The 27754-nt window shown below is 40.6% G+C and overlaps 1 protein-coding gene across 2 annotated transcripts; it reads left to right on the top strand.

The window, feature by feature from the left end:
- Window positions 1-58: 58 nt before the first annotated feature.
- On the top strand, window positions 59-27754 carry LOC132392728 (ETS translocation variant 5-like). Of its 2 annotated transcripts, XM_059967017.1 has the most exons (12): window positions 59-250; window positions 421-508; window positions 598-645; window positions 767-820; window positions 10063-10189; window positions 11416-11703; window positions 14030-14262; window positions 16108-16176; window positions 19149-19217; window positions 21070-21239; window positions 24411-24512; window positions 25867-27754. In XM_059967017.1, the coding sequence occupies exons 1-12, from the start codon at window positions 200-202 to the stop codon at window positions 26083-26085; spliced, it is 1518 nt and encodes a 505-aa protein (XP_059823000.1). In that variant the 5' UTR covers window positions 59-199; the 3' UTR covers window positions 26086-27754. The 2 variants fall into 2 exon arrangements, with proteins under 2 accessions (XP_059823000.1, XP_059823001.1); XM_059967018.1 differs by lacking the exons at window positions 59-250; window positions 421-508; window positions 598-645; window positions 767-820 and adding an exon at window positions 9616-9628.

The raw sequence follows: 27754 nt of genomic DNA, 5'->3' as shown, positions 1-27754 counted from the left end.
ATGGGGCGCTCGGATCCCGTTACGCTCATACCTGACGCCAGCCAGCCTGCCTGCCCCATTCATAATTTTTGCTCTGTCGTCTCTTAGGAGCTGTGGAGAACGAGCGAAACAAAACAACCTGAAAAAAAATCTCGACTGTGCTCTGCGAGTCCATGTTAAAGGATTGTAGGTCGACTTATAATAGAAGATCAGCTACAAAATGGACGGATTTTACGATCAGCAAGTTCCTTTTATGGTGCACAATATACCGGTAAGTAAGCCATTTATTCTCACTATTTTTTTAAGAAAACTATTTTCAGAATTCATTCTTAAATATGACAAAGTTGGATCGATTTGTGCATTAAATAGGGGATGAGTTTTACTGTAAAATTTGCGCTTTTTTTGCTCGATTTTCTATGTGAGTTTATTTGATTTTCACAGAAAACTCGCGGGGAAGAACTTCGTGGGCGACAAATAAATGAGAGAAAGAGGAAATTAGTGGAGACTGACCTTGCCCATGATTCGGAAGGTAATGACTGTTCTGGATTTACTGCGGATTGTAGAACCAATCGCACAGACTTGCCTTGTTTATGCTTGTGATTTGTTTCGCTTCCCCAGAACTTTTCCAAGATTTAAGCCAGTTGCAAGAAACATGGCTAGCAGAAGGTATGTATAAAACATCCATTTCAGATCACAGTAATTGCACAGTTATGCTTGACAGTTAAATAGAGTAAAATAGAACAGTGAAATATTTCAAGCGAACGTGATTTTTTTTCTTTCTGCGCAGCCCAGGTTCCCGAAGATGATGAGCAGTTTGTACCAGACTTCCAGTCGGTTAATTGTAAGTATATCCCTTTTGCTGTTTTAAGATAGTGGCAATTTTAGTGGAAAGAATAACCGGGGTAGTCTTTGATGACCGGAAAATGCTGTATTTTATACATAACTGTACAGAAGAGTTGACAATTCTCTGAGATTTCAGGGGAAGACTGACGATCAATTTTAAATATCCAGGCAAAGTGCAGCCCTATGAAGGCTACCTGTCTGTATTTAAATTAACTGTAACGTCAAATACTGAATAAAATTTTACATTATTTTCTGCCTTAACGATCACCGTTTATGTTTTATCCCTCCTGTGTTCGGGATCCTGTTGAGATGCAAATTACTTGGGAGGTGGCGCTAATCTTGGCTCATCTTTGGCTGCACCAGAAGCTTTTGATGAAATGATATTACTAGGGCAAAGAAGCTCTCTAATATATTAATTTCCAATCTTTTTTTTCACTCTTGCAATTTAACGCTCGTAAATAATGTATTTAGTAGTAGTAAATAGTCTCCTTAAAGGTGCTTATGTTTGGATAATAGTACAAACGGGCATTTTCTGAGTGTTCATCACGTGGGGCAGAAGATCAGAGTGGAGTACGTTTGGAGTGACTGTTCCTGGGGGTGGGGGTGACTGGTTAATTGGAGGTTTTCAAGGTCAGTATGCAAACAAGCTTCCCATCACAGAGAAAGTGCAGGGAATAGACTTCTGAAGAATCAGAATCAGGTTTAAGTCATAAATCGGTATTTACTGTCATTGACAGAAGTCGTGAAATTAATTGTTCTGTGACAGCAGTATGGGGCAGGCATAACAAATTACCGTATACTCGTAATAAAATTAGTAGAGCAAATGTATGAAGTTATACGAAATGAATCTTTGCTGTACAACTTGACTTTCAAATTGACCATCAAAATTCACATTCCTGGAAAATGGAACATTTTCTATTAAATACAGTCTTCTTCACCAGAACAATTTTTTTTCAATTTTGATGCAACTTCTAAATTTATGATTTAAATTTTTTTTCTCTATGTGCATGTATTGACACATAACAGGTCGCCCACTTTAGAGTGCTTTACCTTGATGGTGGCAGTTTGTTAGGACTGCCAAAAGAGACTGTGGATTTGGATGGGATTCTTTGCCTACATTCTATGAGTTGCTTCATTGACAAAGATTATATAAATAGAACTGAATGGAAAATAGGAATGGGATTTGTTGTTTTCCTTTTAGTCCATTTATTCTTGGCTACTCAGGCCACATGGGGAATTGTAGACTCCACTAAAGGTCATGTGACTGTTTTGATATTGGATGGGGGAGGAGCAGTCGGCACCAAGCCAGCAGTCCTGGGTTATGTCCATTCTGATTTATGGTTCCTGTGACTATTTGGCATTTAACTCCTGGTCAGACTTTTGACATGAACCAACCACAAACAGCAGTTTATTCCACCCCAATGTTATTTGCGCCACAAAGACCTTAATCAGGTCTCTTACAGATTTTGGCTCTATGGTTATATAATGATCTGACTGATTTTTTTAAAAAAAAACAGTATAACTGAAACTTGGCCATCTGTTACCAGCTTTAGATAGCATTAGTCATTTTGATTTTTCTGCACATGGATTGCTACCAATGCACTTTAAAAAGAAATCCTTTGTTGTGGTGAAGTTTACTGGGACAGAACAGTGATAGTAAATGAAAGATTTGTACTTTTGTAGCATTTTTCCTAATCTCAAAGCACGTGCATAGCCAGTGAAGTGCTTTATGCTGTGCACTACTGCTTTGTGCAATAGTATTGAATTTTATTTCTGCTACCTTAACACTTTAGCCAATTCTGATCATTTCAACAGCAAGAAGAGTTGTTCACCATTTGTACTCTAGCATTTCTTCACTATGCTTTCCTTTTTTTGACCTATTTAGCAACACTTTTTAAGCAGAATTTTAATTAGTTATGTTTGATTTTGCTTTATGTTAAACCTGAATTTTAAATATGATTTAAGTACACAGTATGGGCGTTTAAAAATGAGGCATTGATTGGAGAGGTTCCCAGCAGCAAATGTGCTTCACTTGGGAACCTTCATTGTCAAACATTGGGATAGCTAGCAAGCTGGCTTGTGTGAGTCTACTCTGCATGGTGTCTTTGGGTCCAGCACAGCAGTGTGTTTTATTGAATCCTCATGGAATTTCCCATTCATGCTGCACTTGCCCTACCACTTGGTCAACTGCAAAGTCGCCTTCCAGTACATTTACGAAGGTGTCCTGCAGAATAATGGGTGGGTGGGGAATTGCTGTTAGCATAGTGACAATTCAGGAAAGGGGTTATAGATGGGAATTAAGGAAGAGGTAATTCTCAAGGAATAATCAGGATGGGGTGGGGAGAATAAAGAACTGGACCATAAATTAGTTCAATCTGCAATGATTCTCCTAAAGACAGACAAAAATTGAGACTTTCTGTGAAATCTGGGAATTGTGTACAGTGTAATGTTTGTCTTGTCTACATTTAATGACGTCCACAGCCTCGACAAATGCTGTATTATTTTCTCTCACCCCACTGCTAAAGTTGCCTGTTCGCTTCAATTTCTCACTGAAAACTGGCATAAGCACCAGAACAAAAATACTACCCTAGGCAACGTCTCCTTCTGTACTGTCCAGCAGTGGATAGTATTTAAATAAAATTCATTTCTTTTGTGTTGAAGCAAAGGTTATCCTTAGTAACAATGATGTTTTCATTGAAAAGGCAATGATCTCCTGCTAAGTGGAGTCAAAGTTTTGTAAAGAATTCTCTTTGCTGAAGAGTAAGGCATTTGTCTTCCTCATTCCTCACTCTCAGATATCAGTCCTAATGGTTTTTGTTGGAAGTCAAATGAAAGTCAACTTAAACCGAGCTAGTAACATGGTTTGCTGTTTCTGGTAAAGCACATGAGTTGCCACTTTAATTATGCTTAATGAAACATACAATACAGTCCTTGATTGTAATAGGATATGAAGCCAATTTAAAACATCAACATTGTAAATAGTTATTTTTCTGATCAGACTAAGTGATCAACAACCTAGAATTTACTATTTAATGGTTAAGGGAGACAGTCATCAAACAATTCTTTACCAGGAAAACATTTTAAAAACCTATTTTAAATTAGATAAAGGTCTGCCTTTTTGAAGAGCTTTTCTAGAAAGCATTATATTTTAAGGCTGAATTCTGCTTTGCATTATTGTTTGTTACTAAATTATCTTTGTAACTGTAGAGATTTCACTGAAGTTATTGGCTTCCTGTAGTGTCTTTAGTCTTTCCAAAATTGTTTTCTGTTGTGGTGGTGATGTGGCAAGTCAGTCTGTTGTTTGCCTTAAAGTCCTCTGATTTCCCTCAGGAGCAGAGAGGTGCACTTAGAACATATGTGGCTACAGTGATTCTTTGGCACACTGCAGCAAATTCAAATTCAGTGTCATTGGACCTGTTCTATTGAGTGCAGTATTTTATGGTGGAGATACTGCCATCCCTGTAACGTGACATCTCATGCCAATGTAACCTCAGCAGTTGATAGCCATAACATTTTTGTGGGGTTCACAAAAATCTCATCTAGCATAGTGCATCCCCATCACTATCCCCAGCGTAAAAGACATATCCTGGGAAATGAACCTCTGTTACAAATTACCAGGGAGAGTTGGTGCACAACAAGTATGCCTTTTTGTTCGTGCCCTTCTCTGTAAGTTATGAATTATACTAAATCAATGTCGAGGAAGTGCCAGTACAGCAGTGAAAAGTTTAGTTGCTGCTGCTTTTGTGTTTATGAGCGGACAGTTGGTTCAATGCATCATGACTCTCATGTTCAAAGTTCAAAATAAATTTATTATCAACGTGTGTGCCCTGCGATTCTGCCACAAGAGGTAGAGTAAAGAAAGACTATCTTAGTTCACACAATCCTCACTCTGTTGAATTTTTGTGCTAGCCTCTCCTCCACCCTGGTGATCTATACTAGAGGTGTGGAGTAAAGGTTATTGACGTTGAATTTTGCCAACATGTAAGATGGAGAAGAAGAATTAGCCTTGAGAGTAATTTTCTGTACATGTGGCTGATGAGATAGCCATCTCTAACTAGTTCAGTGATTCTTTGATTATGTGGTATGGTTGGAACAACACACTTGATTAGGGAAGAAATAAATTTTCTTTTAAACTCAAGGAAAATATTTTCTAATCGACTAGCTGTAGATTAAAGCCATTGTATATTAAGCACATCCATGCAGTAATAATAAAATCTGTACAAATCTTGTAATAAAGTTGTTGATGTCATGACCACCATCAACGAAACTAGATTTTCATGTTGTGCAACTGTAGTGTCTTCATTTTTTTAATGATCACCACATATTGAATTCCTTTGGCACCTATTTACAGTTCATCCCTGAAGAGCTTTTACTCCAGCACTCTTATCTGCTAATCAGTAGAATATAAATATGCATGCTTTACTCATGCAGAGCTGGTTGCGGTACAAATCTAAAGAAAATAAAATTACACAATGTTAAATCTCACTGCTTAACTAATGTTTAGAAATGGAATTTTGGTGAATGAATTAAGTCAGATTTTCACTGATCACACTTGACTACAAGTAGTTGGTCTCAGGAATGTGTGTCCTCTCTGTGGGATGTGTGTGTTTTCTCCCACAGTCCAAAGACATACCAGATAGGATAATTGGTCATAGTGAATTGTCCCGTGATTAGGTTAGTGATAAATCAGGGTTGTTGGGGGTTGCTAGATTATACAGCTCAAGGGGTCAGTCAGGCCTATTCCACACTGTCTCTCTAAATAATTTTTTAAAACTCAACTGTATCATGTCATATAATTGCCTTTGAGTGCGCTAGTGAGAGCAAATGAGAGATTTTGATTGGTGAGTTCCCTTTAAACATGCAACAGGAAACAACAGTTTATTTTAAACCCAAGCTAGTGCCCAGTAAAAGCCATTCCAGAAAGTGCAGTGTTGATTTAATAAAATCATTTCCTTTGAACTAGGTGTCTATAAACAAAACTGACCACAGATTTAAATGTAAAGTGGATTTTTAAAATATCATTGTGCTCTGACATTTAAAACACAGGGAAGTTTTATCACTGACTGTAAATGTTTTTCCATGAGAGACCTATCATGGATTGGGTCAGACTTTTGGTTACTTTCAGTCCTGTAGGCACTGCCATCATCAACCATACCACCAACTTTACGCGACTGAAATCCCCATTCATCTGCATATTGACACATTCCAGTGCTTCCCTGACTCCCATTGCTACTTTCTATGAACTTAAGTCCTGTTCAATCGCCATACAGTTGGACAGCAGAGGAAGAACCCATTCTGCTCACTGAGTCTGCGCCAACTATTAAACATTTAATCCTATAGTGATTTCATTTTATTCTCCCACTTTCTCATCAACTCTGCAGTTTTTAACATTCATCTGCACACTCGGAACAATTTAGTGGCTCCCGACTGTATGATGCAGCAGACTCGACTGGCCAGGTAGCTGAATTCTGCTCCAGTGTCGTATGGCTTCTGAGATATGGGGGAAGTGAAGCAATTTGAGGAAGTGCACTTGGACACACAAAGAACGTGCAAACTCCACGTAGTTAGTACCTAGTCTTAGGATAGAACTTGGTTTAGTGGAGCATTGAGGCAGCCACTCTACTAGCTGCACCTGTTCTCACTGTCTTTAAAATTTTCATCTGGGTTCAAATTCCTCTCTTCACCTCTCCACTCGCCATCTCTGTAGTGGCTTCAAGGTGCCGTGATTGTCCATGTATTTGAACTATAGTCTCCTGCCTTTTGTTGCCCTGTCCCTTCACACCACTACTGGTGATGTGGCTTCAGTTGTTAGGACCTCAGCTATCTACATCTCTCTCAAACTCAGCCCCAATTCTAATGATCTTCCCGTTAGAGGGGACGGCACGGTAGTGGTTAGCTCAACACGTCACAGTGCCACTGAACACCGATATGGGGTTAATTACCGCTACTGCCTGTAAGGAGCTTGTACATTCGCCCTGTGACTGCGTAGGTTTCCTCCAGGTGTTCCTGTTTCTTCCCACTTTCCAAAGACGTACGGTGAGGGGTAGTGAGTTGTGGTCACACTAGGTTGGAAGCATGGTTACACTTGTGGGCTCTCCGATTTGACACAAGTGATGCATTTCACTGTACATGACAAATAAAGGTAATCATTAAAACTCTAGAATTTCTTAAGCCACCAATGCTGATGTCTCCTCTGGCACAGATATAGCTTACTATTCTTAAAATGTTTCTTAGTTACACTAATTCGAAGATGGCATTATTGTTTTAAAATAGCAAATAATGCTCAACATATTACTTGTAGTTAATTAAGAACAAATCTTGGACTTTATGTGAAATATGGGCCTGTAATATTTAATTTTCTACCATGTGATGCTTTGCTGCTTGTAAAGACAATATGGAGCACAAAATATAACAACTCATTTGACTTTGGTGTTGTTGATGACCGTGGCACTGAAATTTGCTGTTTGTTGCCTGACAACAGATCATTCCACAGATGTCAAACCACCCACTACAACCGCAGAATAAAGGTCCAGGGCTGACCTGGACTATCCGCGATGACTAAAAGTCGGCAAGACATGAAAGACTTGGAAATACTGCAACAGCAGTTTGATCCTTGCAGACTGCAGAGATAATTAGCACATTAAAGGATCCATTGCCTCTCCTCTTTCTCCTGGTTTACTGTCCCAGCTGACCATCAGAAAATAATGTCCTCAAGCAGGAAAACAGCTTTAAAAATGGGAGATTTGTAAGGAACATTTGGTTTGATTTCCACCAAAAGCTGTACTTTTGTCCTGTTAAATAGCATTTTACAGTTTTCCTCAACTGGCAAGCATAAAAATGGCTTTTAAAAAAAATTCACCTTTGTTTATAACGACAAGGAGGATTATCATTGTCGTCCAGTTATTAGCTTTTTTTTATTTGCACAGTTGAATTCCTTCGGTCAGCTGCCAGCTGCTTTTGTGCAGTTTATCAGATTATTCAACAGTGGGCAAGTCGTCTCTAGTGATCTGTTGCATCATTCTCTTGGGAAAGATGGATGGAAGCAATTAACCCAGGGCACCACCTTTCATGTAGTTTGTTCACTGGGTTCACGTGGAAGTGCCTGAGTGATTGTTGGTTCTGATTACAGTTGGACCTGATTGTACCTCAGCGGTTATGTACCAAAATTCACATTAGGAATTCTCTTCATGCTCTTATCATGACTTCAGGAGCTGTCTTCTGTAAAGATTGGGCTGTGGAATCTATTGAATTTCCTCCTGTGTTGCCAACTTTATTAGGACACCTTCAGCCACACACCTGCCATAAGTTGAGGTGTTGGCTTCTAATGGTATTAAAATTGTCTTTCAAGGGATTTATTCACGGGGAGATGAGCTGGTCACAGCCTAGTCCTTTGTACCCTAAAATATTTAGGTATTAATGAACCCCCTTTAAAAAAAACCCTATAGAATCTCATTGTGACGAAAATTCAGAAGTTTAAATGCCACTGTTGCTCAGTTGTTAGCATTCCTGGACCTGATTCAGTACAGTAGTTAATTTGTTCCAAGTTCCATTTGAGAGAACGGAGCAACAGGAATGTAAACTGACATTCCAGAGTTGTCCTGACAGAGATGGTATCTCTCTTGCATGTATAAATGCCCTGATACTTTCAAGTGTGGCTTTCTAATTAACACTGTGACCATAGTACAGAAGTACTTTTTAGCACTAAAATGCATTGGGATGCTCTGAAGCTTTGGAAGATACTATATAAATGCAAGTCTTTCTCCACTGTGCATCTGTTTTGAAATGTCACGTGCATAAAATACGTAACCATTGTTAGACTGTTCTGGTGCTTTGCAGCTGTGCACCATTTTGCAGCTGCCACCATTTTCATCCTGGGTCATTTAACCTTAGACTGCAGCTACCCGGATAACAATTGACGTGTGTTCAGTGCTGAGTGGTGATTTTGTAAAATGATACAATTGCTGACAGTAGGGAAGAGATAAATGATAGGTCCTTCTGGTAAAGCAAAATCTTTTTAAAAAAAAATTTGGAGAACCTGCTAATTTCTCAGTTTTCATAGTTAATTGCAAAATTATATGTGAATTGTTAAGAAAATATATGATGGTACATGGGCTAAATATTAAAGGCACTGTATAAAGTACAGGTCGTAAAACTGAGTGGCCTTTGTTACAGGTGTCAAAAATCTGTTTTGCATGCATGGTTTAGAAAAGGCATGTCCTTAACAAAGGTAACTATTATCTGCCACTGAACTGTGACTACAACCAGGATGTGTGCATTAAGGAATAAAAGCAAACTACTGCAGGTTCTAGAGGTCTGAAATGGAAACAGAAATGCTAGAAATACACATGTCGAGCAGGAACTGTGAAATGAGAAACAGAGTTAATGTTTCAATTGACTGGCTGAGAATTTCTAGCATTTGCTGTTTTCACTTAGCAAAAATAATGACTGGGATAAAGTGCACTGTCTACAAATACTTTAATGGTTACATTTTAATCCCAGGCTTTTCTTAATGAAGTAAACGTAAGAGTAACCCTGGAGTTGGGCCGTTCTGTTTTCAAGAAGATTCACATTCTTTCAAGGATTGGAATCTCTCTTTGTGGAGTGAAATTCAATCTTTGTAAGGTCTTTAACTTTCTCACAAGATGTAAGGGCCGATGTCTGGCCTCCGTCTGTAAACCATTCGCTGTCTCTGTAAGAATGTTTCCTCACAGTAAATCTCGAGGTTTGGAACACACCTGTTAGCTCAATGATTCTGTTGCACCGCTGTGTGAGAATTCATATCTGCACACACACACTTTCGCTCTTGGTGAGTTTTCAATGAGTTGATATCGAAGTAAACCCTGACAGCTGATCTGCACAGAGTATGTATTTTTATTGACTTTCAAGTGAATGTAGGTCATTTTTAAAACTGTTGTTGTGAAAGATTGCAAATTGGCAATTGAAGCATCTTCTTTTTCGAGATTATATGTGTCTGTAAGATGTGAGGACATCCATCGTCAGTTCATTCGCAATCCTTTACCAATCATTCTTCATTAATCTACATTAAAGGTTACACTTTGATAGATTGGAAAGGATCTGTTTCAGCTTCCCCCCACCCACGTATCTGCATCCGGACAATTATGGTTGCCCCCTTAATGCCTGATCAAATGCTAGTTAGTACGTACTTGTCATTGCCTATCTTAGTTTTGCATCTGTCACTTTCTACGGCTAGAGTTACAAAGTGAACTTATTTTATTTCAGTGGTATTTCATGGACCTTCCCCGGCTAAGATCAAGCGCGAAACTCAAAGCCCTAATACAGAAGTGTCCTGCCGTCACAAGCAGAGTCTCAGTTCCGGCTATGGAGAAAACTGCCTCTACAGTTACAGGTACGCAATGGCTTATTCTTAGTTTTGGACAGCCCTCCTGTCTGCATGATGACAGTGACTGCGCTTCACAACTAAACCATTGGCAGTGAAGATTTGCACAGAGTTAGTTAACATTTTACATTCTAACTGGGAGCTTCTGAGCACATCAAAGGTGCTTTATGTGAAAGCTTCTACCAGCTCAGACTTCATTTCCCTGGCCTCTTGTCTAGTTATTTGGCTTTATTACTTAATTGCTCTTCATAACTCCAACAGAGCTAATCCTCCCCCCATTTCTGTGTTTCTTTTCCCATTGTTGGCACTTGTTTCAGCAGTTGACGAAACAGTATTTACTTCTCACAGTGATGACGTTGCCTGCATGTAAGCAGTTTATAGGAACATTTTTTTTAATCTCTCGTCCGATGCAGGCTTCAATATAGTTTTACAACTTTTTTGTAGTTTTTAAATGTTCCTGACAATCATCACACATCCAGGATTTACCATTGAATGGGATATTCTGATAAACAAGACAAAATCTGCAGATGCTGGAGGAACTCTGCAGGCCAGGCAGCACGTATGGAAAAGAGTAAACAGTCAATGTTTGGGGCCAAGACTCTTCAGCAGGATTCTGAAGAACTTGGCAGTATAGTCTTGTTCCATGTAGAATGGATCTAGTTGAGTGTAAACTCAGGACACGGGGAAGTAGTAGTGCGAGGAAGAAGGCCATTTGGTCATGAAGAATGTGCAAACCCCACACAAACAGTAACCTGAGGCCAGAACTGAACCTGGGTTTGCCGGGCCTGTCAGCCATCCCAAAGTCTGCCACCCTTTCACGTGTCGTGCGCAGGGCAAGCGCGCGTGGCCACAGGGAGAACAGGCAGCCCCGCTGGTGGTCAGGATTGCCGCACTGCACTGCCCAGATACTGAAACTTACAAGTTTGGCCTTTGCCCTTGTGAAAAATCAGGACTCCGCATCTTTTGGAAAGGTGATAAGGACTTCTGTAACACAAGAGATTCTGCAGATGCTGGAAATGCTGAGTTCCTCCAGCAGTTTTGTGTGTGGTGCTGGGGGGTGGAGCTGTTGGAGGGACAGTGTGATCCTCACGTAGTTAACACCTACTTATGGTGGTCGTTTGTACTTGCACTTCAGTTATTTACTTTTGCTAACAACAGTGTGAGCCAGGGATGTGTTAAGTGCATCACCAGCAAAATGTCTGAATCTTCTGTGCCTTTTGGTTTTTCATTTGCAGTGCCTACGATAGGAAGCCCCTCGCTGGGTTCAAGCCATTAACTCCACCAGCCACCCCCGTGTCTCCAGTCCATCAGAACTCCCCTCTGCCTCACCTCGCTCCTGCTGCAGTGGTGCCGCCAACCCATGTCCCCACTTCGTCCCCGGTGCAGGCTGCACCTCCTGCGGCTGTTCCACCACCGCCACAGCAGCAGCAACAACAGCAGACCTTTGCAGTACCTCAGCCTCCCCACCCCCCGCTCCAGATGTCCCAGACCTTGCCCGAGTCCCAGTACGCTCCGGAGCACAGGTAAGTGAGCGACAAGTCACTCTGCTGTTTTGTAGTGCAAGTGAGAGAGCTAAGTGAGGGAAGCTTGTAGTTTGCGGAATGTGCCCCTTTTCCTGATTGCTTTCCCAGAAATTTTTTTTGCATCAATTTTGTTCCTCCAGGGTGGGCTTCCTGCTGTCTGTGCTGAATTCAGGCAATTGTGAGGATATCACATTTGGTGTTGGTTGCCCTGAATTAGATAGGAAATCAAGGGAGACACAAGAGATCGGTGATGATGGAATCCTGGAGCAGCATGCAGTCGACTTCCATTTCTCTCCTCAAAAGTTGCCTGACACGCAGAGTTCCTCCAGTGTTTTAAGGTTATAAGACTTGGGAGCAGAGTTAGGCTATTTAGACCATTGAGTTTTGTGGGTTGTTAGGGAGGAAGTGAACTGGACTTCTCTATGTACAGTAGATCCTCGCAGTGAGCCAAACATGCAGCCAGCCTAGGTGTTTACAAGGCTTGGCAGTTTGAAGGAAGAGTTCTGTAGCAACGATACACCAGCTGAGGCGTTACAAGGAGTCAAAGAATTAGCATAGGAAGGGGATGTTTTAGCAGGAAAAGCTCCTCTTCTTGATTTCACAGCACATTGGCTTTAATTTACCGGAGAAGGACAACAAACACACTGTCTTGTGCTCAATTATTAAATAAGAAAGAGAAGCAGCAATAGGCCATGTGGCCTCTTAAGCCTGGTCCACCATTCAGTATTATCATGACTGATTTGACCTTTGGTCTTGCCACCATTTCCTCCTGACTTTCTTCCCCCCCCACTCCCTCCACTTCATAATCTACACCCCAGGGTTGAACGTACCCAGTAGCTCAGCATCCTCTGTTTTCTGTGGTAGAGAATTTCACAGAATCATAGTCCTCTTAGAAAAGAAATGACTTCACATCTCAGTCTTGAGTGGTTGGGTCCTTTTTTACTGAGATGATGCCTCAAGATTCTAAAGTCCCCCCCGGAGAGGAGAGATATTCTTGTACCTATCATTCAATCTATCCTTCTCGCTATCAAACTTGGTCAAAATCCGAGCTATTGTCATAAATATTAGACGCACCTTTCTGCAGAGAGGAGAAATTTTATTCTCACTGTTAAGCCCTCTATCTCTACTTTGCCAAGTTATCCTGGAGGTATTTTAGGAGCCTTGGCAGAATAAATAAAAGTTCTGTCATGCTTCTGAAATCTCAATGGATTTCAGAAAGATGGTATTTTGGGCAGTGGCAGATCCCCTGACGGCACCTGCCTCTGCGGCACTTCTGCTTCCCACAGCTCTTGGTTTTCACCTCTGCCAACTGGTATGTGCAGGACGCTGGCTGGAGACCATCTGGAAGTGTTTGTTCCGATGGAGGCATACCAGCAGAGCTATAGATTACAGTTTGGCAGGCAGGGTGATACACAGTGGAAATGGGACTAATCCAAATGCAATCAGCTGTGAAGGATCATCTTACGTGGAAAGTGGTCCCGAGGACCTGGGTGATTTGCAGAGAGCTGATTTATGTGGGATCGCCTTTCAAGGTGCTAAATGATTCTCAAGAGTTCTATTTTGGAATTGTGCTGACAAATCTTCCGAAAGGGAAGTAATGATAAAGCCAAAGCAACATTCCTTTGGTGTGATAATCCTCTTCTATAATAATTTAGCCCGTACTTTCTGTTCGGGCAGTTCAGATGTTCACTTTTCTTAATGCACAGCCTTTTACTAAATAAATGATTCTCTTTTTTTTAAATCTTGATATAGTCACGTATCTGACCAGACAAGAAGGTTAAAGATGACCTTGTATAATTATTTGCTAAGGGTTAGAGGTTCATGTAGTTTGACTTTCAAATAATTTTCTGTTAAGTTTGCATGTCACTTTAATGTCAACAATTTTTTTTGCCAATTCTGATCTGGCAGTCACACAACCTAGATGGCATGTACCAAATTAAAACTTCTGTAGCCAATTTAATGGGCTGGCTGGTGGTGTAGTGGCATTAGTACTGGACTTCAAGGCAGATGGTTCCGAGTTCAAACCCAGTGGGTCCCAGCCTGGGCAGCAGCAGTATCTGCGTGGAAGAAAGGCCTGGCAATCTGCTTCCGTATCTTGTCATGAAAATCCTCTGGACTCTATGATCCATGAGGTCACAAAGAGTCGCACTCGACTGAACAACTCAACAACAATAAGCCAATTTAAATAATTGCGTATGACAGGATGCATGTACGACTGGCATCTTATTTTCAACCATATATAATTCTCTCATTCAATGTTTTATGTCTGGTGATAATGTTTGTGCTGAGAGAGGCAACCAAATAGTTTTGCTTTTCGTCATCAAAGGTTCCAGCGGCAGATGTCCGAGCCGTGCCACCCATATCCACATCAGTCAGGAGTCCCCAACAACAGTCGACAAGTTTATCAGCGACAACTGTCAGAGCCCATGCCTTCCCTTCAGACCTTCAAGCAGGAGTACCACGACTCACATTATGATCATGTCAGTGGTCCCAGCAGGCAGAATTTCCAACCCCCTCTTGGGATTAAGCAGGAACCAAGAGACTACTGCTATGACTCAGGTAGGTTCTCTTGGGCGAGTACTGAAGCATTCTGATCTGTGTCCCCAGTCTGGAGTAAACCGTTCTGCACTGGTTAGCTAATATTTGTTTGCTGATCGTTTGAAGGAACAAAGCTGGGCCTTCTTCCTGCCCTAGACTATTTTGCATGGCTTTTTGTTATCTTTTGAAATTGGCAAGATGAGAGTTTTGTTACCATGGCGATGGGCCTTGGTTGACATTTCACAATTTAAATTTATGTAGGTAGCTTGACAGACATGGGAGATTCGATAGAGCAATCTTTCCTTTACTTCCATCTTGCATCAGGAAAGGAAACCATCGCACCATCTACTATTTAGAAGAATTACTCTGTGTTGATTTCTCAAATAGATGATTTGCCCTCTGCTCGGTGGATTTTTTCCTTTTTTAAAGGGAAAATGCATCCAAGCTTAGCTTGGATATTTAAAGGATCATGTTTTTGTATGTGGCTTGCCAAACGCTTTCTTCAAGGGTGTTATTAATTTGATGCTCGGTGACGTAACTGTAAAATCTTCTAATCAGCTTAGGCCTATTAATACTAAAACCTAATAGGAGGCAGTGATTGGGGATCTGCTGTAAAGCCAAGCAGATGGTTAAGATTTAAATCTAAAGGACAACATTTACCAATGACTAAGGGTTTAACAGAACAAATTTTAAAAATGTAGGTCATGGTTTCCTGTACCTTATGTCTCTAATCACCAGTTAAAGATCACTGGTCCATTTGTCAGACCAGCAGCGAGATCCCACTTAAACTGTCGACAACCGAGAGGCAGAGTTTTGTCAGTCCAATGGCCCCACCTTGCAGTTCTGTGACACAGCTGACCAAACGTCAGATGTAAATGTGCTTGACTCACATTGGAGATATCTAGACTGCCCCTCTCTGCTGAAAACCTGAGTTTAATTCAGTGCACTGTCTGGATCGTCTGCTTTTCCAGTGCAACATGTCACGGGTCACTCGGATCTCAACGGGTCAGAAATGGCAAAGATCTCTTGATGGTCCGTCTTTTTATGCCCATCTGCCCTACATTACAGAGCAAACTTGTGGTTTAAACAATTGTAAATGACTGTGAGTGCTCTTTAGGACCTCACCATGGAGAGAGGCAAGAATTAGCATTTCACAAATAGGGTAGGTTATTACTGAGGTGTACATCCTCACTGTAGAACTTTCTACAGGGGCACAATTGAGAGCATCCTGACTGGCTGCATCACTGCCTGGTACGGGAACTATACTTCCCTCAATCGCAGGTTTCTGCAGAGAGTGGTGTGGACAGCCCAGCGCATCTGTAGTTGTGAACTTCCCATGACTCAGGATATTCACAAGGACAGGAGTGTAAAAAGGGCCCATAGGATCATTGGGGACCCAAGACACCCCAACCACAATCTATTCCAGCTTCTTCCACCAGGCCATCAGACTGATGAACTCATGCTGATTTGAGTGTACTCTATATTACATTGACTGTTCTATTTATTATAAATTACTGTGATTGCACATTTAGATGGAGACTCCTCACATATGTGAAGGATGTAAGAAATAAAGTCAATTCAATTCAACTTTCCCTTCTGCTTTTTGCAAAGACTCTACAATGATTACAGGGCCAATACTTGCTTTTATTCTTTCTTAAAAAGCACATAAGTTGCATTTTCCTGTTGCAGACAATTTTCAATGCAACTTTCAAGTGTCCTAATGTATGAGCTATTATTTTACGTTGTTTACCCTGAAATTTTCAGTGGGTTATAATCCTCGCATTTAAATAAACTGTTGTTGTGGTCTACTAATGTTCTGGCCTCCATCTTGAAAGTCTTTTTGTTTTAATTAATATTTCTGTTTAGAAGTGCCTAACTGCCAATCCTCATATCTGACGGGAGGAAGCTATTACACTGCTCCCACCAACCAGGAGGGTAAGTGGCACTGATATCTCCATTCCACTGTCTACTGCAATAAAATCAAAACAATCTATGCTGACAGAAACGACTTTTCAGGCTCCAACCATAGGGTATTGAACTGGGAAGTCTGTTTCCCTCTCCACAGACGCTGCCTGATCTGCTGACTCTTTCCGGCACCCTCTGTTTTCATTTCAAGTTCCTAGCATTTGCTGTTATTTACTTTTGCCAATGGTGTGCTGAGGGATATCGAAACCCAGCCAACGTGCAATGCCACAACCACCTGAAATAATGTAGAAACAGATTTGCCTCACAGTCTGGTTTTAATGGCTAAAACATAGGATGGAATTTCAAAAGTTGGTATTTTAATTAGGTTTATAGAGCCATATGATGCTCTGGCCCAACTCATGCTGACCATGGTACTCACCAAGCTAGTCCAAATTTGGCCCACATTCCCTCTAAACCCCACCTATCTATGTACTAAGCCAAATGATTATTCAGCATTATTGTACTATCCTCAACAACTTTTTCTGTCAGCTCAATCCACTCTACATGGAGAAACTGCCGGCCAAGTCTTTCACCTCTTGCCTTTAAGCTCTGCCTTGTGGATTTTAGCTCTTCCCTGGGAAAAAAGACCATGTACGTTTGTCCTATCTTTGCCCCTCATGAATCTGTGCAGAGGATGTACAAATGGAATTTATTAAGACCATTGATTAAAATAGGATATGATTCCAATGCTTTCATCACAAAGAATGGCACCAAAGTTTTTTTCCTGCTACCTTGAGTAGTTATGGCTAGTTACTCTGATCTATAGAATCATCTCAGCAAAGCATGGGTAAGGAAGACATTTGAGTGACTGGGTTTTAAAAACGACAGAATCCAGACTGAGGTAAAACTGCAAGCCCCTGTATAGGCTGATGTGCCCTTCAGTGCAACTCCCATTCTATTTCATCAAGTAAATGGTAGGAATTTTGTTTAAAGAGCTTTTTGAGCTGAAGTTACCATAGAGAAGGAGGAGGAACTTGCAGCAAGTACCCAGCCATAAATTTTTATACCTGTTACTTTACAAAGAATTTAAAATATAGATTGCACTTTTCAGAAGGCTGAGAAGATGCTTTTTGAAGACAGTGTTTACTGGCAAGCTGAACAATGTTTCTTCAATTTAACTTGCTGAAACTTATCTGATTGAAAAATGCAGGTGTAAAAATAAAATTATTTTGGAACCATCAGGGTTTAACGGATCTACAAAGATCTCAGGCAGCTGTTGGTTAGCTGCTTGTTCCTGTTTCTCCTTGTATGCTTTCTACCAAGCAATGTTATCTGTTGTCGCTGATGCATCTGTTGCAACTGTACCTCAGCCTTCTGATGAAGTATTGCTCAGTTATGTATTTAGAAAAATACAAGATTGCTGAAAACCTCAATGTAAAATTCAGGCTGCCTTTCATTGTGTGTGTGCACACGCGCGTTTTAATTGGCACTGAGTCATATGTATGTTTATTCATTGATAACATCTAGAAGGAAGATATTTAGCCCATTGAACCTATGCTAGCGGTCGGAGCATTCTGAAGATGACCCCCCCCCCCCCCAACACGCTTATTTCCATGTAACCTATTCTCTCACATGCCCATCCACTCCATAATTTTCCTCCCAGCCACCTGCAAGGAGCATCTTGCGGTAGCAAATGAATATACCTCTTCGTGTGTACAGGGAAGCAGGAGCACGCAGAGAAAACGTGTATGTTCACAGGATTAAAGCTAGATCACTGGCAAAAGCAATGACCGCTGATCCAGCGTGCCACTCGTGCACAAGAGCTAATTACCAGCTTTCCTGGACAATCACAAGTTTCTGCCAGCACCGTAGCTCATCAGGAAGCGCTGCTGCTTCACCGATCCGTTAACCCAGGCTCAGTCCTGATCACTGCTGCTCCAAGTCTGGGGCTTGTATGTTCTCCCTTTGATTGCATGGATTTTCCCCAGGACGCTCCCACATCACAGAGATCTATCTGTAGGTTAATCGGTTACTGTAAATTACTCCAAGTGTGGGTCAGCGGTAAGAGAATCAGGGAGGGAGTTAGTGGGCATTTGAGAGAGAATAGGTTAAAGGTAAATCAGCAGGGGCATGGGATTGAATAGAAAGCTCTTGGACAGCATTGGCTTATTAGGCATAAGGAAATATGCTAAACTCTGTCAGTGTCAAAGCATAGCATTCAATAACATATAACACAAGGATGGCTGTTCATTAGAAACGCCGTGGCTTTTTCAATCCCTCTCTCTTCCATGCCCTTGGAAGGTAAAATCGCAAATCAATAAATTCTTCCATCTGGGACCAATAGGATTGATGCAGTGATCTCAAGTTATTCCTCTGGTTACTAAGTGGAATAATAATGTGACCATGTCACTGGGATTTATCTTTTGGCTATCCAATTTAGAATGCTAAGCAACACTGAAGGTTTACCCAAGGTTATATTGTCGAATATAATCAGAAGAAATTAAAGTGCAGGAGTAGGCTGCCAACTTGAGAAGAGCATTTTATTGCACTGCACAAGAACTCATCCCAATACCATTTCTTTTAGAGCTTTATATTAATTAAAATAAAGGCCACAATGAAGTTCACAGACCTGATGTCACTTTAATGGGATTTTTGTTACGCCTGATGGTCCAGTTTTCTCCTGCACGTGTAATTGTTGGTCTTCACTCTATTAACACCCTTACTATTTACCTTTCAAAACCCCCATTATTTTTCATTTATCCATATTTTCCTCCTGTGTGCTTATCTCTAAATTTGTCAGATGTTCTGGAGAACGTTCGTACGATATGGTATCCCCTTGCACCCTGTCACTATGCATATACATGGAACACACACTTATAAGATTCCAACAAAGTCAGGACTTGCTTTATAACAGCAAACTAGACAAGTAGATTGCCAATGAAAATTAATTTCTAACCAACTGATTTGCCAATCTATATCTTTTTCCTTTTTCCTTTTCCCAGGTTTTCCTTATGAAAAGGATCCCCGGATGTACTATGACGATACGTGTGTGGTACCAGATAGGATTGACAGTAAGTTCTGTCCATAATTCACATATCTCAAATCTGGTTAAGGTTGATTGGAAAGACGTTCTTCAGCGCTTTATTATAGAAAGTATCAGTTTTGACTTTGGTATCTCAATTTTGACTTAGTTGATCTCATCTGGGACACTTATAGGATGCAACTGGTGGCATAGAGGGGCATCACTCAAGGGCCCTGCTTCTTGGTACCATTCTGCCAGAAATTCCTCATGTGTTTGGCATAAACCAGATTTAGCATGTGGAGGAGGGCCTAGGTAGCTTTACACCATCACCCCATCGTCTAGTCATATAGATGCATGCAAAATGACCCAGTAGCAGATTGCCCACAGGGATGGCAAGACTCCTGAGAGTCCTGTTTCTTTACTGGAGGGGAAATATGAGCCATATCTTTCAAGATGCAGTCCATTCTGTTAAGAGGCCTTTTGCTAGGTTCACTTTTAACATTATTGGGCTCATAACCAAGAATTGAAGTTTTATTTCTATTTTACAACCGCTGTCAGTTTTGAGTCAAGTCATTTGGGTTGATGATCATTTTCAGATGAATAACACTGATTCAGTAATTATGTAAAGACTGTCATTGTTTCATGTTAACCAAAATACACACTAGAACAGGCATGGGCAAACTACGGCCCGCGGGCCATATGCGGCCCGTTAAGCTTTTTAATCCGGCCCGCAGAACTTGATGAAATTATATTAATAAACCTTGTTAATGTTTTTTCCCCGCAATTCTGGCGTTTTCCCAATAGATGACGCACTCTATATACATTGACCTTTGTTGAGGTGTAGCGTATTACTCCACATTTGCGCTTTACTTTGTGACCTTGTGGCGACCCATTTCCTGGCACATTTGAACCGGCTCACAATTAGCCAGCGTTCCGGCTAAGGGAGATAGCCTGCAGGGATTTGCGAGCACAGAGCTCCGCATACTGGCGCGCTCTCCCTGCTTTGTCATTCTGCGGGTCATTGTTGAGTTTTGGCACAGGGGACAATTGAATAAGAAGGAGCAGGACAAGTAGACCTGCATCTCCTACCGTTTTTGAAATAAAGACAGTCAGGAGGAGAGTGATGATGATAATATCTTGAAGGATAACAGAATTTTCAGTGCTTTAAAATAATGTTACTATTAAAAAAAAGCTGTATTCTATTCATTTAATTTTCAGTGTTTTAAAAGTCATTTCAATAAATAGCTAAATACCATGGGACTTCAAAGACAGATATTTTGTTGTAATGCATTTGTTCATTTTCAATTGAAATTAAAGCAAATGTTTTCTACATATCCCATGATATTTAATTTTCTCTTATGAGGTGTATTACCAAAACACTCCGTCCATCTGCTCCTGGTCCGGCCCCCCCTGTCAAATTTTAGAACCCTTTGTGGCCCTCAAGTCAAAAAGTTTGCCCACCCCTGCACTAGAAGGATCAGGATCCTCCTATTCTCACTATCATTGTGCAACAAGGTCAGTGCCCTGTTAGTGAATATTTTTGTTGAAAGGGATAACATTGAGTCATTCATAATTGCTTACAGAGTGCACCAGGAACTGAGTTTGAGCCAATCATGTTCAATGTGGGCCTCTCTGATGTTTTTTCAAGTGACTTGTTCCCCTCAATGGAATTTTTGTTTGCTCTTGAAGGAGCTGAACATGTGGAAAAATTAAATCTCTACAGACGTTCTTTGCAAATATAAAATATACAAAGTTCTAACCCCTCTGTTGGGCATATTTATACTAGGCAAGATTTTATTTCTGAAAGTGGTTTAATTCAGTGTGACTAGCCATTCTGTTAAAGAATGGGAAATGATTCAAGAAAATGGCAACTAGCTTCTCACCTTTGGTGTGTTTAACAGATAAAGTCAAACAAGAATCCCCAGTGTACAGAGAAAACCTGCCCTACCAACGACGTGGTTCCTTACAGCTGTGGCAGTTCCTAGTAACGCTGCTGGATGATCCATCAAATTCCCACTTCATCGCATGGACGGGCAGAGGCATGGAATTCAAGTTAATTGAACCCGAGGAGGTTTGTACTCCACTTTTTGTCTAGTGCTTTTAGTGAGCTCTGCGTGCTCTGGCATCTTGCGCACCCCGGGTTTTCACCTCTCCACTATTGGCAGTCCTGGGATCTGATCACTGGAATTCTATCCTTAAGTCTCTGCATCTCAAATAATCCTCCTTGTAGACGTTCCTTAACATTTAATCCTTATTTTGTCCAACTTCTGCTGGCTTTTGTTTCCTGACGCTACTCTTAAACATTTAGACTATACTATTACAGAGTAAGGGTACAATTCACAGTCTGGTGTACAGATTTTCTCCTCCATGCCACAATTTTTTTTTTACATTGCTATGATTTATTTTTGCCCTTGAGGGAAGTTTTGGCACAGGCTGCTTTTTGGCCTCAGTGACCCGGGTTCAGTCCTGACCTTGGGTGCTTACTGTGTGGTGTTCTCCTGTTCTCTCTGTGTCTCCTGGCAGCTCCTGTTTTCTCCCACATCCCCAAAACGTGGTGGTTGGAAGGCTGATCGACAACCACAGCTCACCCCGTTGTAGGTGGCTGGTGGGCGAATCAGTGGGCGTTAGGAGCATGTGTGATCAGGTTAAAGGGAGATGCGATTGATGACATTGCAGTGAGAGCTTGCATAGCAGCTTCCTATGCCATAAGGAACATAAAGATGGACTTGGATATGAATGAGAGGAGCAATCAAATTGATTTTATCTCTGGATTAGTTCATCTGATTATTATGTTCCTTCAAAAGCATTATTTGAAGAAAATGATCTGTATTGAACTTGCTAGATTTTATCAATGAAGGCTACAGCACAAAGTAACTATTCAAAGAACATGGCCCATTTTTAACTCTGTACTTCCTTTATGTAACCTTGAATCAGCCCTCTCTCTCCATTGTGATTCACAGAGCTAAACTGGAATTCCCCCCCCCCCCACCCCAATGAATTAGTGTTACCGAGAAACCGTACATCTTACCTGGGAATCAGATTCTGTGCTGCTCTAGAACATATTCCTGGAAATCAGAAAGGCTTAACAAGTATACACTGGAGCCCTGTTACCAAGGAGATGGGCCTGCGTTCATGTTTTTACATGTTGGTGTCTCTGTTGCTCTAGGATCTTAATAAAACCATTCATCTGTTTTGCTGGGGAGTGACCACATTTATGAATGAGGATCTGTGACCACACCCTGTCATTAAAGACAAATAGCTTCATTAAAAGCCTGGGGCACTGCAGAAGTTATGAATGAAGCAGTAACAGGAGCAGTCATATCTCTGCAGTGGCTTCTTACAAACCTTTGTCTGCTAGAGCTAGCTGCTTGTAGTATTTTTAAATTTGTGTGGGAGTGTGTGATGGCATCAGCCATTTTAATTTGCTGACTTAATTTGTTCAGGAGCACAGCCTGGAGTGGTTGTGGAGTCCACAGGTGATTTCAAGAATGAAATAGCAAAATGATCTAGTCTCATTCAGAAAATATTTCCTCTTTATAACTTTTTTCTATAGCACAGTCCATGTGTTGCTCAATGTTCAAGTGGTTTTACTAATGGCATTTTTCTGAACTGCAAACAGCTGTAAACAAAATGAGATTGCTGAAAGATAGATGAGTGAATCTTGGTGAAAAAACATGATAGCTTTGTTATACATTAGACTGATGTAAATCATTTTTTATACTTAATCAGTTATTGTTCATTACTTGAATATGTGCTGTATTCAGACCCATGCAAGAATGTCTGGGCTTTTCCTTTTGAGTCACGTGAATATTCAAAATGTAATGTTTAAATGTAAGGTTCCCATTAAAATTAGCGTCAAACACTGAGTACTGCCATATCTTGATGTTCTGACTTGGGAAACAGTAACTTTAAAGACAATAATAACCTTTTCCAAACCTAGAGTCATGCAGAATCCAAGCAGACCAATGCAGCTAACATGTAACCACAACAAGTGCCCAGAATGTATGAAGGAAGTTCGCTCTCCTGATGCAATGCTTGGGATAGAGTACTCTGTCTCCTTTATTACCAGAGAATATCACATGGTTTTAGCTTCCTTTGAAGTAAATTGTATAGTTCAGCATATCCCACTGCATTTTTTTTATTCGATCCATTTCTCTTTAAATGTGAGTGCAGGGCATTAGACTGTTATGTCAGTTTTATCACCAAAAATGGGAAGGAGTGTTAAGAGGTCATGATCTGTGAAAGTGGCCTTTGTTGTTGCAATAACAGTGAACCATTTAAAGCAAAATAAACATTTCAGGAACTGGGTAATTCTGCTGTAGAACAGCAGAATCTGTATTAAGTGACTGTCATGCAATTGATGTAAACGTTATGGTTGCCTGTGTTTTCAACGCAACATGGCTGAAGACCACAGCAGCTTCGTGTTACTGAAGAAGCAGCCTTGTGACTTTAAAAATGCATGAAATGAAAGACTCTTAGGCACTGGCCAAATTTCATTTGGATTGAAAGCTTCTTTATCTGATTTGTATGTCGGTGGTGAAGGTGATGAGCTGATGTTCAGTGCTAATTATAGAGGCCATGAGCTAACATGAAGGAATCAGTATTACAACTAACCTTGGTTGTTGTGTACACATGATAAATGCATGGTGGATGCATTTTGTTCATTTGATCACTCGGAGATCTCCAAGGGAATTGAAGCCTGCATTAAGTTGCAACACTTGATGGCCACTGAGCTAATTTTAGGACCTCTAAAGGCTGCTTGGATTTTAAGAATATTTATTACTCTGGTTTTTTTTTAATTGAAATTAACATTGTTTCTTCCAATCATGTTTCTCAAATTTGTGTTTGAGCTTTCAATTAATTTGGTCAAAATATTGGAAAGGATTTCCATGAAAGCAAAAGAGCTACCATTCTCACCCCTGTTGAAGGGTAGCTGAGCAGATAAGTGCTATATGCACTCCAGAATCTCATTTAAAATCATGCTTTCACATCAACAAGCCCATTAGTAAGTTGCTGATGCAGTGCTACTGTTACAGTAATGACCTATGGGGTTTCCATTGATTGCTAAATTCATACTCCTGCCTTTACTAAGATGTGCACTAATGAGAGAAAGATCAATAGCATATAAACACAATCTGCGGTCATTTTACCATAGCTTCCTTTCAAGAGTTCATATGCCCCGTGTCCTTAACTACAAACATTATCAACAGATTTTCCTCTCTTCTCCCCTGTTCTGCCGCAGGTCGCCCGCCGCTGGGGCATCCAGAAAAACCGCCCTGCGATGAACTATGACAAATTGAGCCGCTCGCTGCGCTATTATTACGAAAAGGGGATCATGCAAAAGGTAAGGAGGAGGTCAGCATTTATAAAAAGCTGCAGCACTTCCAGTGTGTGGGCACCTGCTGACCCTGTGCAGGCCTGGCTAAAAGTGGCAGCATCTGTGTCAGATCTGCAGAATTATTATCCAATCAGCATGGTTAATAAAAGGGTGGAACATTCTTCTTCTTCACATACACTAAATGTAAATGTATTTTCAGTGGAACTGAACTTTGGAATTTTTTTTGCGTGAATAAACCTGCTGTCCAGCTGCTGTTAATTTGGGCATTATGTTAGCGTGTCTAGGGACTCGTTTCTACCATGCTTTAGTTTAACCCCTCTGTAACTCAGTTTGGAATTGAATTCCGCTTTAGTCCAAAATGCAGATCTTGAGTTGTGTTCAGGCTTTCAAAACATAGATCTTCTGCTTGGGAATCTCCAGCTAGCTTCTGAAATGCTGGCTTTTGCCTTTATGATGGCACAGTGTCTTCATTGGGGCAATGTGGTGAACTACGTGTGCCTGTCTGGACACGCCCCCTGCTGACTGCTCCTGTGGCTCCTCCCACAGGCCCCTGTATAAAGGCGATCTGAGGCCTATGCTCGGCCTCAGTCTCCAGGACGTAGTATGATGGTCACTCACTTCTGGTTCCTTCTTCCAGTCAATAAAAGCCGATATCTTGCCTTACGTCTCAGAGTGAGTTATTGATGGTGCATCAGGCAACTGCTTCTCCGTCGGACTCCCCATGTGTAGTGAAATGGAAGGACCAGTTCCACAGATTTCTTTGTATTTAATCAAAGAAATTTGTCCACTGTGACAAGTACAGCCATTGCAATCATTTTAATGGGATGGGGCAATTTTAGATCGAAATACAAGGAATTCCATTTTCCTTTGCCAAATTCATTTAGCTATATTTTATTGTTTTAAGTGTTCTTAATTCTGTTTTAATTTAATTTTAACATCTTTTGAATAGTTTTAGCTCCTCAGGAATTTAGACGTTCAGTCTCCTTTAAGTTTTGACATGCTACAGTGAAGCTTGCCAATCCTGACTTGGAGTGGCACAATACTAGGCCTTGCCAATAAATTGGCTGTGGTCTCTTGAAAATTTCTCCATAGGGACCCTTCTCCAGGTTGCAATGGGCTCCAAGGACAGGTGACCCACCATTTCAAGGAGCTTATTGGTTGGTTGGTGGAAGATCTGGGCTCTTTCTTTATATTCTGGCACTATCTTGTCTAATTATTCTAAAAAAACATCCCTTTGATGGATTCCATTGTACTAGGATATTGAAAGTATTTTGTCTTCTGCATAATCATTTTAATTTATAGATTTAAATCCATCTCTAGTTTGGTTGAATAACAATGTGTCTGTTTCTTTTCAATCCAGGTTGCAGGGGAGCGATACGTGTACAAGTTTGTGTGTGATCCCGAGGCACTTTTCTCTATGGCCTTCCCAGACAATCAGCGTCCCTTTCTGAAGACTGAAATCGACTGTCACATTAAGGAGGATACCGTTCCTCTAACACATTTTGATGATAACGCAGCCTTCTTGCTGGAAGTGGATCACTGCAACAACCTTCCGTATTCAGAGGGCTTTGCATATTGACTGAATCACAGCAGCTCCTGTGACTGAATGCATCACTGTCCAGCTGATAAAGTGCTCCCTATGCGGTACCGTTGCACTCGGCTGTATTAAGAATCCAGCTCTTCAGAACATGCAAAAGCCTAAAAGTTGTACGGTAGCATCACACTACTGGAGAAGCTGCCACGTGCTTCACTGATGATGCACTAACAAGTGTGACTTAATTTGCCTAAGTCCTCCACTTTGATAGCCGTGGGTATGGGGAGGGGGGGTGGGGGGGATACCTAGCAACCAGGCTGTGTGTTGCTATCAGAAATGCATTCAGGTGTGGCATTTGTGATTGTTCAGTGTGGCATTCACAGAGCTTGGATAGACCGTGTGGCTAGCGTTTGTAATGACAATCTGCTTTGTGTAGAACACAGTTCTTTCAGCTGCCTTTTTGATGTTAAAGGGCTTCAACTTGCACAATCCCACAGTTGTATCATGGGTCAGACACGATAAGGAAACTGTGTGCACTATAGCATGTGGATCTGTTCCCTGGACTGGATACATACTGGTGCTGTATTAAAATAGCTAAAGACAAAAGTCCTGTCTACCTGAGACTTAAATAGAGTACAGCTTGTAGTTTATTTTGGTTTTTTTTAATGCTTAGATGTTCTAAATCTTTGAAACCTGAAGTCTTTGGCACCTTGTAAACATTTTTTTGTGTCTTGCTCCTTTTCTAAACTACACATGTAAATGTAGCAATTTCCAAATGTTTAAATCCCGTTGTATTTATCAAATGAAAAAGAAGGCCTTTATTCAAGTTTAAAACTGCATTTGATATTTTTTCTTCTCCTCCCACCAGTGTTCACATTCCCAATCTCTTCTGCCCCACCTCCTCTTTCAGCATCCAATCTTTGTAAAAAAAAAGAAAAAAAGCTAGTATCAAATGTTTGATGGCTTGATCTAACTCTAGAGAATGTAGTTGTATTGCATAACGTCTGTACATACAATGTTCCCCACAAGCAGTTCTACCTGCGTAATATTCTATCATTTTCATTTAGAGTGGGTGAGAAGGTAAGATAGGGAAAAGGGAAGAAATCTGCAGGTATTTTTCAAAATATTTTCAAGAAAAATTTAATAAATTTGTAATTTGTTTTGTCTTTATACTCAAGACAAAATCTTTTTGTTAATGACACTGCACTCTAAAGGTTAGAGTTCCAATATTTTGATGATGTTACTGCTTTAATCAGGGGGTTAGGGCTTACTGTGTAAAACAGTTCATTCTGCTGCAGGTTATACATGCCTGCTTCAAGCTTTGCACCGAATATCTTTTACAGTTTAATCTTTGGAAATGAAATAATGGTATGACTGTTTCTGCTCATTGTATCTTGCAATGGCATACTGCAATTGTATAATTGCAACATATCCACATTGTTTCAGTTTGTGACATTTTATGTATAAAGTCCCCAGGATCTATATTTTTTTTGGAAACAAAATTATTTTTACACCAGTTCTCGATTGTATTTTATTTTGAGAGTTTTAAATGTTTTGCTTTTACTTTTGAATTGTGTGCTCAAAGTCCGTCGATAACCATCAAGCAAATTTACCTTTATTTTCAAATCCAGTTGCGCATTTAAGGAAAACTCTCATGTACACCAAATAAATGTTTGATCTCTCTGTGTACAATAAAGTGTTTCTTGGCCTCATA

This window comes from Hypanus sabinus, chromosome 4 (genome assembly GCF_030144855.1).
Source record: "Hypanus sabinus isolate sHypSab1 chromosome 4, sHypSab1.hap1, whole genome shotgun sequence".
Lineage (NCBI taxonomy): Eukaryota > Metazoa > Chordata > Chondrichthyes > Myliobatiformes > Dasyatidae > Hypanus > Hypanus sabinus.
Note: the sequence above shows the minus strand (reverse complement) of the source record. Positions and strands in the feature narration are given on the sequence as shown.